The sequence below is a fragment of the Lutra lutra genome, chromosome 4 (genome assembly GCF_902655055.1).
Source record: "Lutra lutra chromosome 4, mLutLut1.2, whole genome shotgun sequence".
NCBI lineage: Eukaryota > Metazoa > Chordata > Mammalia > Carnivora > Mustelidae > Lutra > Lutra lutra.
The window spans coordinates 119312713-119328440 of NC_062281.1; the positions used below are offsets into that span (position 1 = coordinate 119312713).

The 15728-nt window shown below is 46.0% G+C and overlaps 1 protein-coding gene across 4 annotated transcripts in view; it reads left to right on the forward strand.

The window, feature by feature from the left end:
* The window catches only part of TGFBR3 (transforming growth factor beta receptor 3), a 199181-nt gene that overhangs the window by 136594 nt on the left and 46859 nt on the right, over positions 1-15728 (forward strand). For all 4 annotated transcript variants that reach the window (XM_047725460.1, XM_047725461.1, XM_047725458.1 and 1 more), the window contains exon 5: positions 11140-11323. In XM_047725460.1, the coding sequence (XP_047581416.1) occupies positions 11140-11323 (184 nt within the window). The remainder of the gene's footprint in view (positions 1-11139; positions 11324-15728) is intronic.

Genomic DNA, 15728 nt, shown 5'->3' on the forward strand with positions numbered 1-15728 from the left:
TACCATAATCACATGGCTCATGAATATGTAGCATTACAAATTATGACTGTAGGTTCTGGGCATGGAAGTTATTATTTCTTTAAAACAAACTTAAAAAAAAAAACATTGAGTCATGATATATGGTTAATAGAAAACAGGTTTCAGATCACATTTCACGTCACGTGGCTTTGGAGGAAATGGGCAAGCGCAGCCCTCCCAGGAATTGGGTAGGGAGAGCGTGTGATTTTTTCCTCTTTCAGAGTGCAGGGTTTAGTCCTCATTTGGGAGGTAAATATTTCAATATGGTTCCAGTACTTTATGTGAGTTTGTTTTTACTGGACTTTGTGCTCAAAATACACCAAAGCATAATCTCAATGCCTTTCTGTGTGGACACTGTTAGGAGTCCTAGGGCCCATCTGTAGAGATCCTATTTACATATAAACCTAAATTCTAGAGAAATGCCTGTTCTACTTTATGTCTTTTTTTTCCTCTAGAATGGAACTAGTAAATACTTGACACAGCAGGTGTTTTGGAAATATGGATGTGTTTTTCTTTGCCTTATTTGTTGTTCTTGTTTTGCTCTATTTTTCCTAAGCAGACAACTCCAAGAAGAGATTTGTCTGCACAGGGGTCAGGGGAAGGGAATAGGAATGGTAAAAGTTGGGGGTAGGGCCAGGCATAAGTGGGAGAGGAGATGATCTTGATTGTCTACGTGCTACCCCTTGACCAATGCCAAAGTCATATAAATATGTGATGCTGGGTGTGCAAGCAGAACAGAGCAGCCGCAAAGAGCTAGCTAGACAGCCTCAATAGCAGGCATTCACCTGACTGATAACTCAAGCTCCAAATGGACCACAGCTGAGCCATGGGCTGTGTGTTTGTGCAGTTCCTGGAACACGTTTTCCTCTGAGATGTCAGCCGGCATTTCTTTATCTTTGGGGAGCTGTGGCTCCTCTGATTTCACAAAGCCCATTTCTTTCTTTTTAGATATGCAGGAAGGTGACTCCATCCATGACTTGGCTTTATGCTCTTCTGCTGGGCTTCCCCCCCTTTCTTTTTTCTACCAGTGCAGAGGAGAGAATTCTTGCTCAATCTGTATGCAATCCTATTCATGCTTGACAAAGATTATTTGGAATTTAAATAATATGTGTATCTAGTGCCTAGAGCGGTGATTCTCGAGTATGCCTTGGAATCATGGGGTGGTGGGAGGAAGGTTATAATGCAAATTCCTGGACCCTGCATTCCTCCTCCATCCTGGAAACTGCAGGATGACTAAAGTGATCTAAGGAGCACACTTCGTGAAGAATTGGGCTTGAGAAGGCTTCTTGACATTGGTTTACATTCTGAGAGCAGATCAAGAAGCAGATGGATAGATGGATATCATCAGTGCTTCCTTATGGTCATATTGGGAGTTCTAGAGCAGTGCTGTTCAGTAGAAATAAAATGTGGACCACGGAGGCAATTTAAAATCTTCTTTTAGTGCATTTAAAAAGGTAAAACAAATGGGGTACCTGGGTGGTTCAGTTGGTTTAGCATCTGCCTTTGGCTCAGGTCATGATCTCAGGGTCCTGGGATCAAGTTTCGCTTCGGGCTCCCTGCTCAGTGGGGAGTCGTCTTATCTCTGCCCCTCCCTTCTCTGGTGCTTGCACAGGCTCATGCTGTCTCTCTCTCTCTCTCAAATAAATAAGTCTTTTAAAAGGGTAAAAGAAATAAGTGAAATTAATTGTAATGGCATATGTAATTTAGCCCAGCATAATCAAATAATATCATTTAACATGTAATCAACAAAAAAACTGTTGAGATTTCTTTACTTTTTTCTTGTGCCGTACAACACAGTACAGATGCTGGCGCCCTTACAACACAGGTCAGTTTCCCTAGCCATATTTCAAGTGAGCAGTGGTGGCATGTGGCTAGCGGCCACTGTCTTGGGCAGCTATGGAACAAGTACAGCCTGCCCCAAGCCACTGGCAGACACGTGACCGGTCATGGCACTCCTCGTTTCTCCACTGCTTCTCTATATGAATGACTTCTGAATCCTTCTCAGTGACAGAACTTCAGAACTACCAGTTAATCAGACCTCAAGATTCATTGATTCATTAAACAAATACTTTTTTTTTTTTTAGATTCTATTTATTTATTTGACAGAGAAAGACACAGCGAGAGAGGGAGCACAAGCAGGGGGAGTGGCTGAGGGAGAAGCAGGCTTCCTGAGGAGCAGGGAGCCCCCAATGTGGGGCTTGATCCCAGGACCCTGGGATCATGACCCTAGCTGAAGGCAGACACTTAACGACTAAGCCACCCAGGTGCCCCAAACAAGTACTTCTTGAGTATCTTTTCTATGTACAACCCTGTTGGGATAGCCCCATAAACAAAGCAGACGAAGATGCCAGGCTCTGAGGGAGCTTCCGTGCTGGTGGGTGGGGATGGTCAATAAGCATAATAAATTAGTAAAGTATTTGATAGTTTGGAAGGTGACTGTTCAATCTAATAGCAATAAGAACATGGGAAGCAGGTTTGGGCGGGGGGCATCAGGATTGCTAGAGTGGGGCTGCTGGCCGGTTGGAGTGTAATTTTATTTTATTTTACTTTTTTTTTTTAAGATTTTATTTATTTATTTGACAGAGAGAGATCACAAGCAGACGGAGAGGCAGGCAGAGAGAGAGAGAGAGGGAAGCAGGCTCCTTGCTGAGCAGAGAGCCCGATGCGGGACTCGATCCCAGGACCCTGAGATCATGACCCGAGCTGAAGGCAGCAGCTTAACCCACTGAGCCACCCAGGCGCCCTGGAGTGTAATTTTAAATAGGCCCCATGAGAAGGTAACAGGAAGTGGCCTTGAAGAGGGTGAGGTGAGGGGCGCCTGGGTGGCTCAGTTGGTTGAGCGACTGCCTTCGGCTCAGGTCATGATCCCGGACTTCCAGGATCGAGTCCCGCATCGGGCTCCCAGCTCCTTGGGATGTCTGCTTCTCCCTCTGACCTTCTCCTCTCTCATGCTCTCTCTCACTCATTCTCTCTCAAATAAATAAATAAAATCTTTAAAAAAAAAAAAAAAGAGGGTGAGGTGAAACTTGAGGTGAGACTTCTTTATCAGGATCGTTGGCCTGGGAACATTCTTTATTGGGTGAGGGCAGGGAGCCGGGAAGAAGGGGACAGGATGAGGTGAGTCCTTATGGGATGGCACCATCCTCAGCAAAGTTTCCATCTCCCCTCTCACTGAAGACCAAACCAACTTGGGGAGGAGGCCCAGAGGAATACCGTGAGGCAATCCCCAGGCCTCTGAGTCAGCCACTGGGCTGAGTTAAGTGCTAAAACAGAGAACCCCTGTTCCAGGAAAATGGTGACTGCACCCATCAGCCCAGATTTGTTCACTTTGCTTGGGATTGGGAGATTAATCTTGAGGCTTCCGTGGATCTGCTTAGGACTTTAAGAGTTAAAGCTTAAACGCAGGTGTGGAAACAAAAGGGCTGGTTGCTTCTTTTGCTTTTTTCTTGCTCTTTTTGGACAAGGTTGTTGAATCTGATCCAGAAAAAATAATAAACTTGGCTCTCATTGCCTAGCTGTAAGTTCTTGTCATAAAATTCCCAGCACTGGCAGATAGAGTAATGTTCTGCTCTTTAAAAAAAAAAAAAAAATCTGGTAGCATAACCAGAATCGAAAATACGAATGTCATGTGTGGTTTAAGTAGGGACGAGCATTCTGGAAGGGAGGTAACTCCGTGTGCCTCTCGACAGCCCAGGGGTTGTTGGGCCGTAAAGTGCTTCCCATTTGCCCCTTCAGCAGACACTCACTTGCAAAGGATCAGGATTCTTGTTGCTCAGCGCTCCGTTCATTCCCACAGGAAGATGTTTGTCATGTCAGGGAATATCAGAGGATTGGGTTTTAATTAGCAAGCAGGAGGAAAGTTCACTGAATTGGGGGGTGGGGGAGGGAAAGACGTGGAACTACTGAATGATTTAATAATTGGTTTTTAGTTGGAGTTAATGGGTGAAAAAGTGCAAATCATGGGGTTTAGAGGTTGGCTAAGAGATCGCTTCCCGGGCAGTGAGGGAAGTAAGGAGTTTGGGTTACAGGAATGAAGAAATTATGGCATATCCTTTCCTGGAAATAACAGGACTGAGTTCCATTCAACGAGCAGTTCCTGAGTCCCTGCTTTGTGCCAAGCTCTGTGCCAGGCCCGGGAGATTTAGAATGAATAGGGCGCTCTTGTGGCCCTCCTGGTGTTGTTCCTTTGTCAGTTTTGGTGATAAACAGTCTCGGTTCTTGTGAAAGAGGGGCTCAACGAGAGGTGTGACAGGGCACCTATGGCCCACTCCACTCTGAGGAAAGGAGGGAAGTCTGGGAGGCTTGGAAGGAGCGGTCCAGGTGGGGAGCAGGGCATAGAAAGACTAAGGAGCCTGAAGCAGCAGGATGTGTCTGCCACTGAGTGATCCCATATGGTGAGGAGATGGGGGGTGATGGGGAGTGGGGCAGGCAGAGACCCTCTCTGGTCATATGCGAGCTAAGATGCTTAATACTATCTCGCATCATCATGTATGGACTTTTTAGAAAGATCTCTCAGGTGCCAGGGTGGAAGAAGGAGATAGGATTGGCAGCTTGGAAGATAGGAGGTGACTGTGATCCCTGAGGTATGGATTGCTTGAGATATTAGAGCCAAAAGTGAGGTGGTAGCACGGCGAGTACCTACAGCTAAGGTGAATGGGGGATACAATAAATAGCATTGGAAAGTTTCTGCTGTTTTATTCAATATAAAATCCTTGCTCTTAACTTTTTTTTTTTAAACAATTCCATCAGGCTCTCTGCTCAGCAGGGAGCCTGCTCCCCCCCCCCCCGCTGCCCCCGCCTGCTGTCTGCCTATTTGTGATCTCTCTCTGTCAGATAAATAAATAAAATCGTAAGCAAACAAACAAAAAACAATTCCATATTCACTCATGTCGGTATTTTCTTTGCAGTTGTGATTGTAACCCCTCTTTGTCTTAGAAAAAATATTTCTGGTTATCGTTATTCTCTTTACATCTATGTCCTTCCACAGACTTTAACCCAGGCCAGACTCTAATGAGGGTACCATGCCATGAAGATGAAGCAGGGGCGAGGACACTGACCGGTGGAGGGACGACAGTGATAGACCATGTCCCCAGGCAGGTTGTAGCATGATGCCCTTAGAGATGAGATGAGGACAGTTCTGGGGGGTTCCTTTGTAGATGCTGGACGACCTGCAACCCCAGAGGGTGCTTTTCAGCATGCTGGGGTCAGCACAGGGGTGTACCTGAAAGGCCACAGACCTTAGCCTGGTCTTAGTCCACCGCTCAGGGAATTGGATGAAAGTGTAGAAGGTACAAATATGAAATACAGCGATGTTGACAGCCAGCAAAGTGAGGATTTTTATGTGTTCTCCACAGACTTCTAATATGGGTCTAAGGAATAAATACAAGACTCTGTATTTATAGGAAAGAGTTACTGGTATAAGGGAGGGATGCAGAAAGCCTCGACCCAATAAAGACCTGGGGACTTAGGTCCCACCCTGTCCTCCGTCACCTCCCTGGCATGAGCTGCTACCCTTTCTCCCCAGGATTATTGCAGAAGTCTACTCCTGGCCTCGTGCTTTTGTCTCCCTCAGTCTAGACTGGCCATAGCACCCAGAGTAATTCTGTTAAAACATTTGTTAGTTGTTTTCATGAACGTCCAGTGGTGGCCCATCTCACCCAGACTAAACACTGTAAGTCCTTACCAGAAGGATAAGGTTGGGTAAGGGTAAGGTCAGATGGGACCTCCTGGTCTCTCTGACCTCTCTGACCTTTTCACCTACCTGTGCCCTCCCGCAACACCCATCCCAGTGCTCTGGCCACACAAGCCTCCCCACTCGCCCTCGCCCCACCTTTACACTTGCTGCTGTCCCAGCCACAGATGTTTTCCTTCTTACATCCATCTGCAGGGCTTGCTGTCTCTCTTTTTCAGGGATTTAACTGCTCAGTGACTTCCTCAGTTGGTCTTTCCCCACGACAACATTTAAACCTTCTCCTCTCCTCTTTGCATAGCATTTCTTAGGATATTTCGTATTTGACTGACTTACTGTGCTCCTCTCACTTCCTTACTAGACTGTAAGCTCCACAAGGATGGGGAGTTTTGTCTGTCACCTTCTGTACTATTTATCCCAGCATCTCCAGTGGTACATGGCATAGGGGAGGCAGGTGCTCAATAAATATTTGTCACAAGTATGTTTAAAGTATAAATTAATGAATATGAGATACCAGCAGGGTTCAGTTGATGAAAAAGCTTAATGTGATTTTGGGCCTCGTTAAGGGTCCACATATTTGTAGAAAGAGATGTATGTTAAGGAATTAGCTTGGATGATTATGGAGGCTGGCAAGTCCCCAAATCCTCAGAGTCTGCCTCAATTTGAATCCGAAGGCCAGCAGGTTACTGTAGAAGCAGGAAGAGCTATGTCCCAGTCTGAAGGAGATGAGCTTGTCAGGCAGGAGATTTTCTCTTACTCAGAGGGAGGGGCCAGGCCTTCAACTGATTGGAGGCCCACACTTGATAGGAGGGGCAGGCCGTTTTACTCAGTCTACTGATGTAAATGTTAATATCATGCACAGACACCCTCACGGAAATACTCAGAATCACGTTTGACCGATACTCTGGGCACCCTGCCAGGCTGACACAGAATTAACCATCACAGGGCCTTTGTCGGACCACACCCCAAACCCCAAGTCTTGTCCCAGGCACTGTGTTTCCGAGACTATGCTGGTAAAGCTCTGAGAACCACAATATCTGGGGAGTTGTTGAGGGGGCTGGAAATAGCGCCCTGAAGAACCAAAGTCGTGATCGGGGTCAAAGGACATCTTCCAACATTTGAAGGCTTGTCTCAGGAAGAGAAGAGGAAGGAGTTCTTGGTCTGGAAGGCAGAGCTCTGACACATGGGCCTAAGGCAAATCTTACAGATAGAACAGAAATCTGCCTTGGGAGCTGGTGAGGTCTTCTTTTTGGCAGGATTGGTGCAGGGGCCAGCTGTGACCAGGAGTCAGAAGTCTCCTGTTCTGTTCTTGCTCCAGTGCTGACTCTCTGACCTTGGGTAGGCCCATAGCTTCTCAGAGGTTTCTTCTTCTCTGCTGTGGAAATCATAGTGGCCTCACTCATAGGTCGTCCAAGGATCAGATGGAAATAACATTACCTTCTAAAGCTCAGTGGGGGTTGGGGGAGGCCTTTGTCAGCATCCAGCTTTGGCTGAGCCAGGAGAGCGGGTGGTCAGGGGTGCTGACTAACCTCTTGCCATAGCAGAAAATTTCCACTGACCTGCAGTCAGGGACACTTCACTGCCTCTGGCAGCTTTGCTTTCTTCTCCTTGGAATGTGCCTGAGGAGTGGCAGTTCACTCCTTCTCCAAATTCCTCAGCCGTGAGTCTATGAGCCGAGTTGCTGCTGGCCCTGGGAGAACACAGACCTGAGCTGGGTTGACCGTGCTTGGGGGGATCAGCCAGGAGTTGACCCTTCTTGAAGCATCGGTCATGCCATCAGATTGCTTTTCTGTGACTTCAGCATACATTTCGAAGTTGCTCCCTATTTCTTCTCTTACTGACACAGTAGAGGCCACCTTCCACTCTGAAGGAATTCATTCTCTGTAAGATGCTTAATACTCAAGTGCTTTATTTTATAGCTGTCGATGAGCACAAAAGAGAGGCGCATCCAAGGTGCCTGCCTAAACATTCAGAACTGTGCTGGCAGAGGGACAAAAGCCTTTGCACTGTTGTGGGTTTTTCTCAGTGACAGGCTTGAAAAAAAATGACTTTTCATCACAAGTCCTTTAGCCGCCATTAGCACAAATGCTTTTTGGTGGAAAGAAGGTTTTGCTACAGTGCTTAAGTCATAAAAACCAGATAAACGCTGGAATTCAGTGTTGGTGAGTAGCTAAGCCTTGGAGGATTTAGACGAGGGTTGGCAGGTAAACGGTTCGGGAACTTTTTCTTAGGCATTGTCAAAACAAGGGCAAAGCTAAACTGTCCCCACTGGTTTTGCTTGTATATAACTGGCATCAGGACATTTAGCAAATGTCATTATCACACCTCGGAGTACTTCATGGAGCCTGATAGTAGGTGTGCAGGAGGGGTAACTACATATGTTAGAGGTCATTTATGTCCAGCCTAGTAATGATTAGTTCTCAGCTTCCCGGGCCAGTACAAATGGGGAAGCTTCTCTTATTCTTTATTAAGTACTAGACAGCCCAGCTTCTAGCATAGAGGGGGCTATCGATTTGGGGATCCAATCTGGGGATCCAGTAGATGTTTGAATGTTACTAACGTGCAGTCAGTTCATAGTGTAGACCAGCATTTCTCAGTCACAGTACTATTAACATTTTGGCTACTTCTTCTTTTTTTTTCCTTTTCTTTTAAAGATCTTATTTATTCATTAAAGAGAGAGAGAGAGAGCACAAGCAGGAGGAGAGGCAGGCAGAGGGAGAAGCAGACTCCTCACTGGGCTGGGAGCCCAAGGCAGGGCTTGATCCCAAGACCTGGAGATCATGACCTGAGCTGAAGGCAGATGCTTTAATCATCTGAGCCACCCAGACACCCCCATTTTGGCTAATTCTTGCTTGTGGGGGCTGCAATTGTAGAATGGGGGACAGGGATGCTGAGGAGCACCCCGGCCTCTGTTCACTAGACAGCCCCTCCTCCCAGTTGTGACAATAAAAAAAATGTTTCCAGACATTTCCAAAAGTCCCCAGGGGGACAGAAATCACTCCAGTTAAGAACTACTGGTATAGGGCGCCTGGGTGGCTCAGTGGGTTAAGCCGCTGCCTTCGGCTCAGGTCATGATCCCAGGTCCTGGGTTCAAGCCCCACATCGGGCTTTCTGCTCAGCAGGGAGCCTGCTTCCTCCTCTCTCTCTGCCTGCCTCTCTGCCTACTTGTGATTTCTCTCTGTCAAATAAATAAATAAAATCTTTAAAAAAAAAAAAAAAAAAGAACTACTGGTATAGAGGAAGCTGCAAGGTACCCACACTGCCCCTGACCTATAATAACACTTTTCAAACTATGGATCACTCCGTACCAGGTAAGGCAGGGCTTCTCCACCATGGCTGAGCTTGGGAATCCCACAGGGGCCCTTAAGATATTCTGATGTCTGAGTCCCATCCCTAAGATTCTAATTGGTCTGGGGTGTGGCCTGGACCTCAGGATATTCCGAAGCTCTTAAATGCTTCTGCTTCTCAGCCAAGAGTGAGACCATAGCATCAGTAGATCATGGAATCAATCTGGTGAAGAACTTCTTTGCTGGCATTTTAAAAAAAAATAGAGTAGTGCCCGCTTACCTGCCGTTTTACTTTCCGTGGTTTCTTTGATTGGTGGTCAGCTGCGGTCTAGAAGCAGACAGTCCTCCTCCTGACATCGTCAGGAGGTCACTGGTAGCCTAACACTGCGTCACAATGCCTATGTCATTAGCCTCACTCCATCTCCTCATGTAGGAATTTTTTTTTAAAGATTTATTTATTTATTTTAGTGAGAGAGAGCGAGTGAGCTCACATGCAGGGGGAGGGGCAGAGGGAGAGAGAACTATCTCAAGCAGCCTCCCATTGAGCGTGGAGCCCAACATGGGGCTTGATCTCATGACCCTGAAGTCATGATCTGAGCTGAAATCAAGAGTCAGACACTTTACCAGCTGAGCCTCGGAGGAGTCCCTCCTCACGTAAGCATTTTATAATCTGACATCATCACAAGAAGAAGGACGAATATAGTACAATAAGATGTTTTGAAGAAGACCACATTCACATAACTTTTATTTACAACCTATTGTTTTAATTCCTCTGTTTTATTACTAATTATTATTAATATCTTACTGTGTGTCAATTATAAATTAAACTTTATTATAGGTATGTATGTGTAGGAAAAAACATGGTGTACACAGGGTTCAGTACTGTCTCTGGTTTCAGGAATCCACTGGGGGTCTTGGAAGGTGTGCCCCACAGATAAGGGGAGACTACTGTACATACATATAATTGAATAGAAACTGTTAAGGCCAGCACAATAGTTAGGATAAGTACCATTTCGTATGTACATTAAGCTTGAAAACACTGCTGTAAGCAGTAGAACCATAAGCAAAATTCCTTCTCTCACCCTGCCTTTGGTTGGTTATTTATAATCCCTTCAGAAACTGTTGTGCTTTTTGTTAGTGGTAAATTGTTAACGTGAAATTTAACACATTTATAGTTGTGTGACTTGGGAATTTGGGAATTTATGAACATTTTTGCTGACAATTTGAGGTTTCACCCTGACATTCATAAAATCATTTATTTTTGCAAATGCTAGCCAGTAAAGATGACATGCATATTTTCACCAACTAAATTTGATTACAGTGCAGCAACGAGATGATAATTTTCTTTCTTTGCATGTGTTAATTATATATACCATGATGTGCTAGGTCAGCGATTGTCTAAATACATCGAGCAAGAATGTGGTACTTGCATAAATCATCCTGAAAGTTGTACTGGGATCAGTCCAGCAGCCTCTTGACTTCATTATCTGTGGGTATTTGGGGGTCTTCAAAATAAACGGTAGCATACATGCATCTCACTCACTTCTAGGAAGCAGTGTAATGTGGTAGAAGACTGGCAGTCTCCAGTAATTCTTTTTTTTTATCTCCGTGTTCAAGAGAACATAAACCAAAGGGGGATTCTTTTTGTGTCTCCATGGTGGTTGACTTTTGGTAGATGCTGTGGTCATGGATGACCTGAAAGTCAAGTTTACTTGCTAGCAGGACTTTGGATTGCTTGTCCTGATCTTGAAGGCCACTATAAACCCATGACAACACTCATCAAGGCTTTCTACTTGACTTGAAACCCGTTACTTGAAATTACTTAAATGTAGATATCAGAAAAAAACAGCAATGATCATTCACAGTGCACTCTGTGGTCTCTCATCACAGAGTTCTTTGAAAATTCTTAGGGACATCCTGCGTCATTGGTAGCTTTGTTGTTTCCTGGGAGAAGTAGCCGTGGGACTGCTTTCTTGAATCTGCTGCTGAAAAAAGATGATCGGCCTGTGTAACAAAGAGAAGAAGATGGATTGACAAATACCCATTGGTTGATAAGTGCTCTCTTTAACTATGATTCAGCTCCCCATGACTGCTCCACAATAAATATGTATGTTCCTCTATTCTATTCTATTCTGTTTCCTCTAGGTGTCTCAGGGTTCCACAGTCCAGTTTTCATCAGGAAACTTCTCCTTGTCAGCAGAAACAGAAGAAAGGAGCTTCCCCCATGGAAACGAACATCTGTTAAATTGGGCTCGAAAGGAGTACGGAGCAGTCACTTCATTCACTGAACTCAAGATAGCAAGAAACATTTATATTAAAGTGGGAGAAGGTAAATTTTATGTGGTTTCAATTAATGACTGATTTATGACACTCAGTTGTTTTCTTTTCAGAGACCAGGTGGTTAGGGCAAGGAATCCTAGAATTACAGAATGTTAGAGCTGGCAGGGACCTGGGAGATCATTGGGCCTGCTCCCCTCACGCTCCCTCCTTCTCTTTTTTTCCTTCTGAGGAAACAGGCCTGGTAACAACCAAGTAGGAAATGGGGAATAACACAGTTGAGAGAGGAGGAGGTTGCGGTATAGGGTTTAGAAGACATCCATGCACAGAAGTCAGAGTAACTGAAGGGTGAGAATCTGAGGTGAGGGAAAGGAGGTGATCACCAATGGAAAGGAGGAGTTGCCGGAAGGAGTCAACAGTTAGGGCATCCCCTTACCTGTTAACCTGCAAACATTGGAAGCTAATGTTAGTTTATGGTCTTCGAAACATCAGTTAGATTTTGGACAATAGCAGAGGAAAAGTGTTTGAATATATTTTTAAAGCTTACGCCAGTTACAAGGACAAAATTACTGGAGAAAGGAACTGTGTGGCCTTGATAAGAGAGGGTCCGTTTTAATTTCCTTGCCTTGCAGAGGGATATAAATATCTGGTCAGTCAGCTTGAAGGCCCATTTTTAAAAATAACTTCTTTCATCATTATTTTTAGTTGAGCATATTTGGAGCCCCCCTGAGTTACTAGAAATAACAACTCTCATGAATGAGTTCTTGTAGTCAGGTGATGATGTGAAAACCGCATGTCTCGTCTTCAGCGTCCATCTGCTTTCTGTTGAATTCAACAGCACGTTCACCCCTTTCACAGGCTACATGACAGCACAGCACGGGTTATGGAATGCTTGTTCATGGCCCATTCTTATACTTGGGCTGTGTGACAGGTGCAGGAAAGGAGGACACTGATGTTGGAGTGTGTGCTATATGCAGAAGCCACAACGCGGCCACAACAGGTGCCTTTCCCATGGACCCCACCCTACTCGCCAGTAATCCTAGGAGGAAACCATTATTTCCACCATTTTACAGAGGGGTTAGTGGTGGGTGAAGCTAGCTTGCTCAAATCCACATTAGCCAGGGGTGAAGCCAGAATTCAAACCCAGGTTTCCTGACTCCTGAGTCAAATGCTTATTTCCTAATGCCGTATATTAAGTCTTAGCCAAGTAAGTGCATCCTAAAAGTGCAAGTAGGCACCCAGATGGGAAGATTTGTTTTGCAGAGAGAAGAGTTTTAGATGTGTGTTGGGTTCAAAAAGTTCAAGTTTGTTACTGGACTCTGCGGGGGGTCAGGTAGCTTATAGAAGTCAAGTCCCATTGGAACAAAATGAAGAACCTCTTTTAACAAAGGTTCTAAGCCACACACACCCCCACAGTGGTCTGCAATTCTGAAGCAGAACTCTAGTAGCATCAAAGAATGCTGATTACCCAGAATTTGTTAGAATAAGAAAAGGTATTACAGTAACATTTAGAATGTTGACCTGTTCTCTTGACAGTGCATGAACTTTAATGCGTAGCTGTCGCCTGCCTTGAGAGAAGGATTAAGTGATGTCCCCAGGGCCACACGCTGAGTCAGAGAAGAACTTAAAGGACGTGGTGTCTAGTCCAGTAAAAACTGGTGACTCCTTAATAACCCCTTTGGAGCCCCTGAAACTTGATTCCAGCCACCAGCTGGGTATGAGTCCCTGGTAGACAGCATGGAGAAGAGCAGTTGGGTTAAATGAGGGTCCTTGGTTGGGTTGGTGGACCACAAGGTGATGTTGTCTATTACCATGGATCAGGCTCTGCTGAACGGGACTCATGAGCCAGCTCCCAAACCTGAGTTGTCTCTACCTAGCTTGAATCCAGGGATCTCAGCCCATGAGCCTCCTCTTGCTATATCCCCAGTGGCATTTTCATCACCTGGGAACTTGTTAGAAATGCCAGTTCTTGGGCCCACCCAAGACCAACCAAATTGAAAACTCTGGGGGTGGGATCTAGCCATCTGAGTTTTAACAAGCATGTCTGGTGATTCAGATACATGCTAATATTGGAGAACTGTGACTGTAACGTGCAAATCTAGAGTGGAAGAATTGAGGAGTTTCAGTTCTTATCCCAGCTGTGAAACTTCAAGCAACCCTCTGATTTCCCACTTAAGCCTCACTTTCCACAGGAGGAAAATGAGGAGTTTGCATTACCACCATGCACCCCCCCCACCCCACCCTCCATTCTCAGAGGATATCATTCTAGGTTGCAAAGTTATTTGTCAGTCCTTTCCTAAAATACAAATAAGCATGTGACTCCCCCCCCCCCCCCTCCCAAAACTTGCCAGGTTTCTACCCGGGGATTCCCCTTTGTGGTTTCCTTTCTACTTGGCAGTTGGTCTAAGTTTTGATGCCAGGCGTACAGAAGGTCGTTCAGGGGAAAAAGAACTCATATATAGACATGTACACACAACAGAAAGTGATCAGCTAATTCAGCTTAGCGACAATGGCCTCTGGGACTTGAACCCTTAATAACACAACTTTTAAACAAACTTTTCTTAGTGGCTTTGGAGGGTCAAAGTGTGCGTGAGTTTTTTGTCATTTGTCTCCAATCTCACATCACTGTTTGTCCATTCAGGAAACCTATGCCGTGTGCTTGCTCTATGCCAGGTGCAATCCAGGCACACCTGTGGACTGGATGGAGCGATAGGCCAGAGTCCCAGGAGGTCCTAGTCTCTTGAGTTCCAGACTAGCTTGTCCCTGACCCATACACATCCCCTCTGAGTCTTGATTCCATTTCAGTCTTGCCACTCCAGTATCATTTTCCGTCCTGTGATCTGGGGGAGGCATCCGCAGGCCTGCAGCAGCACGGTGTGCATTCCTCATCTGTTCATCTGGCAAAACCCTCAGCAGATGTGGCTGGGACTGGCAAAGGGAGACTGCTCCAGCCGCTGGAGTCAGTGGAGCCCTGGCCTCTTCTCTCTGAGGGGGTCTGTAGGGAGACATGCAGGGTGAAGAGCCTGCCTGCTGGGGCCTCGTGAGCTCCTCTGGTCCCATCTGGTCCAGGCCTGGTGCTGAGGGCGCCACGGTTCCTGGAGCCAGGATGCCGCCATGTGTGCTGTGGACCTCGGCCCAAGGGAGGTGACGCAGGCTTGGTGGGGGTTGGGAGCAGGGCAGCATCAGCCCAATCTGGGGACCTCCTGGGCCGATCCCTTTCTCTGGAGTGAAACTTGCCAGTGAATTTGAACCCCAGCATCCCATCTCTTAAATGAAAGAGGCAGAAGTTTGTTTCATTAAAGTGCCAGGGCTCTGATTAATTACCCCTTCTGAAAAAAAGTCTGCTACACCTAGAACTTCCCTGACACTGGTCCCAGCTGTCATCCTGCCAGCAGTTTCAAGTCCTGTTTAAACATTTAAACTGCTGGCTGGAAATCCCATCAAGCACAGTGCTGTGTGAACGGCATGTGCCGTTGCGGGACTATCTTCAGACTCTGGGTACTTGTGTCGCTTTCCCCCGGTGGAGGTGATGAGCAGCCCCCAGCACAATGGGATGATGTTTGTAAAAGCACCTTGTAAACTGTAAAGTGTTATCAAAGCATTCGTCACCTGTGCTAAGATTGTGAGAAAGAGTGAAAGTCTGTCCTCACTGTTTCCCCCAAACTCCTTCCTTCAGTCTTCAGATCTGTAGTGTTGTGATGAGTAAATATCTCCATAGCAGGCCAGAGAATTAATTAGGTGGTTGGTTCTCCTAATAGCAAATATCCAAGGTGGGGGAGCATATCTGGGGAATAGGATAGATGGATTGATTTCAGTTGTGAGTATGCGGGCTGTGAAATATCTATTGGATTTTTAGGTTCTTGGTAGATAGAAGGCAGCACAGGTCTGCAGCTCAATAAAGGAGTCATGATCTAGGTGCGAGCTGAAGCCCTGGGAGTGATGGAGATCATCTGGGAAGAATAGGAGACAAAACGGGGATTGACGAAGGAACGGAGGTCTCAGCCTTGGTTTTGTATCAGAATCAGCTATGGAGCTTTTCCGGAAAGAAAGCTTCCTAGGTGGCCCCCACCCCCACCCCAGATCTTCTGAATCAGGATCTCTGGGATAGGGTACTAAATAGGTGTGCACCAAAATTGAGGATTGCTGGTGTTTAAAGAATGGGCAGAACAGGAGGGGGCAGGGAAAGGGACAAGAGCTAGGTCAGAGGAAGTGGGTGAGGACAAAGCAGTCTCGCAGAGAACAGGAAAGGAGAAGATTTGGACCCAGAGAGATTACTGGAGTTGGTCAGTAGGAGGTCACTGGTGACTGTATGGGAGGCATTTCAGGGCCCTGGCTTAGGAGTTCTAAGGCACTCCTAGGGCTTCTGGTTCCCTGTGTCCTGCACCTGCTCAATGTCACTGTGATCTTCCCTCCGAGTCTGGTTACCATATAGCTCCATGGCTTGACAGGTTGTCCTG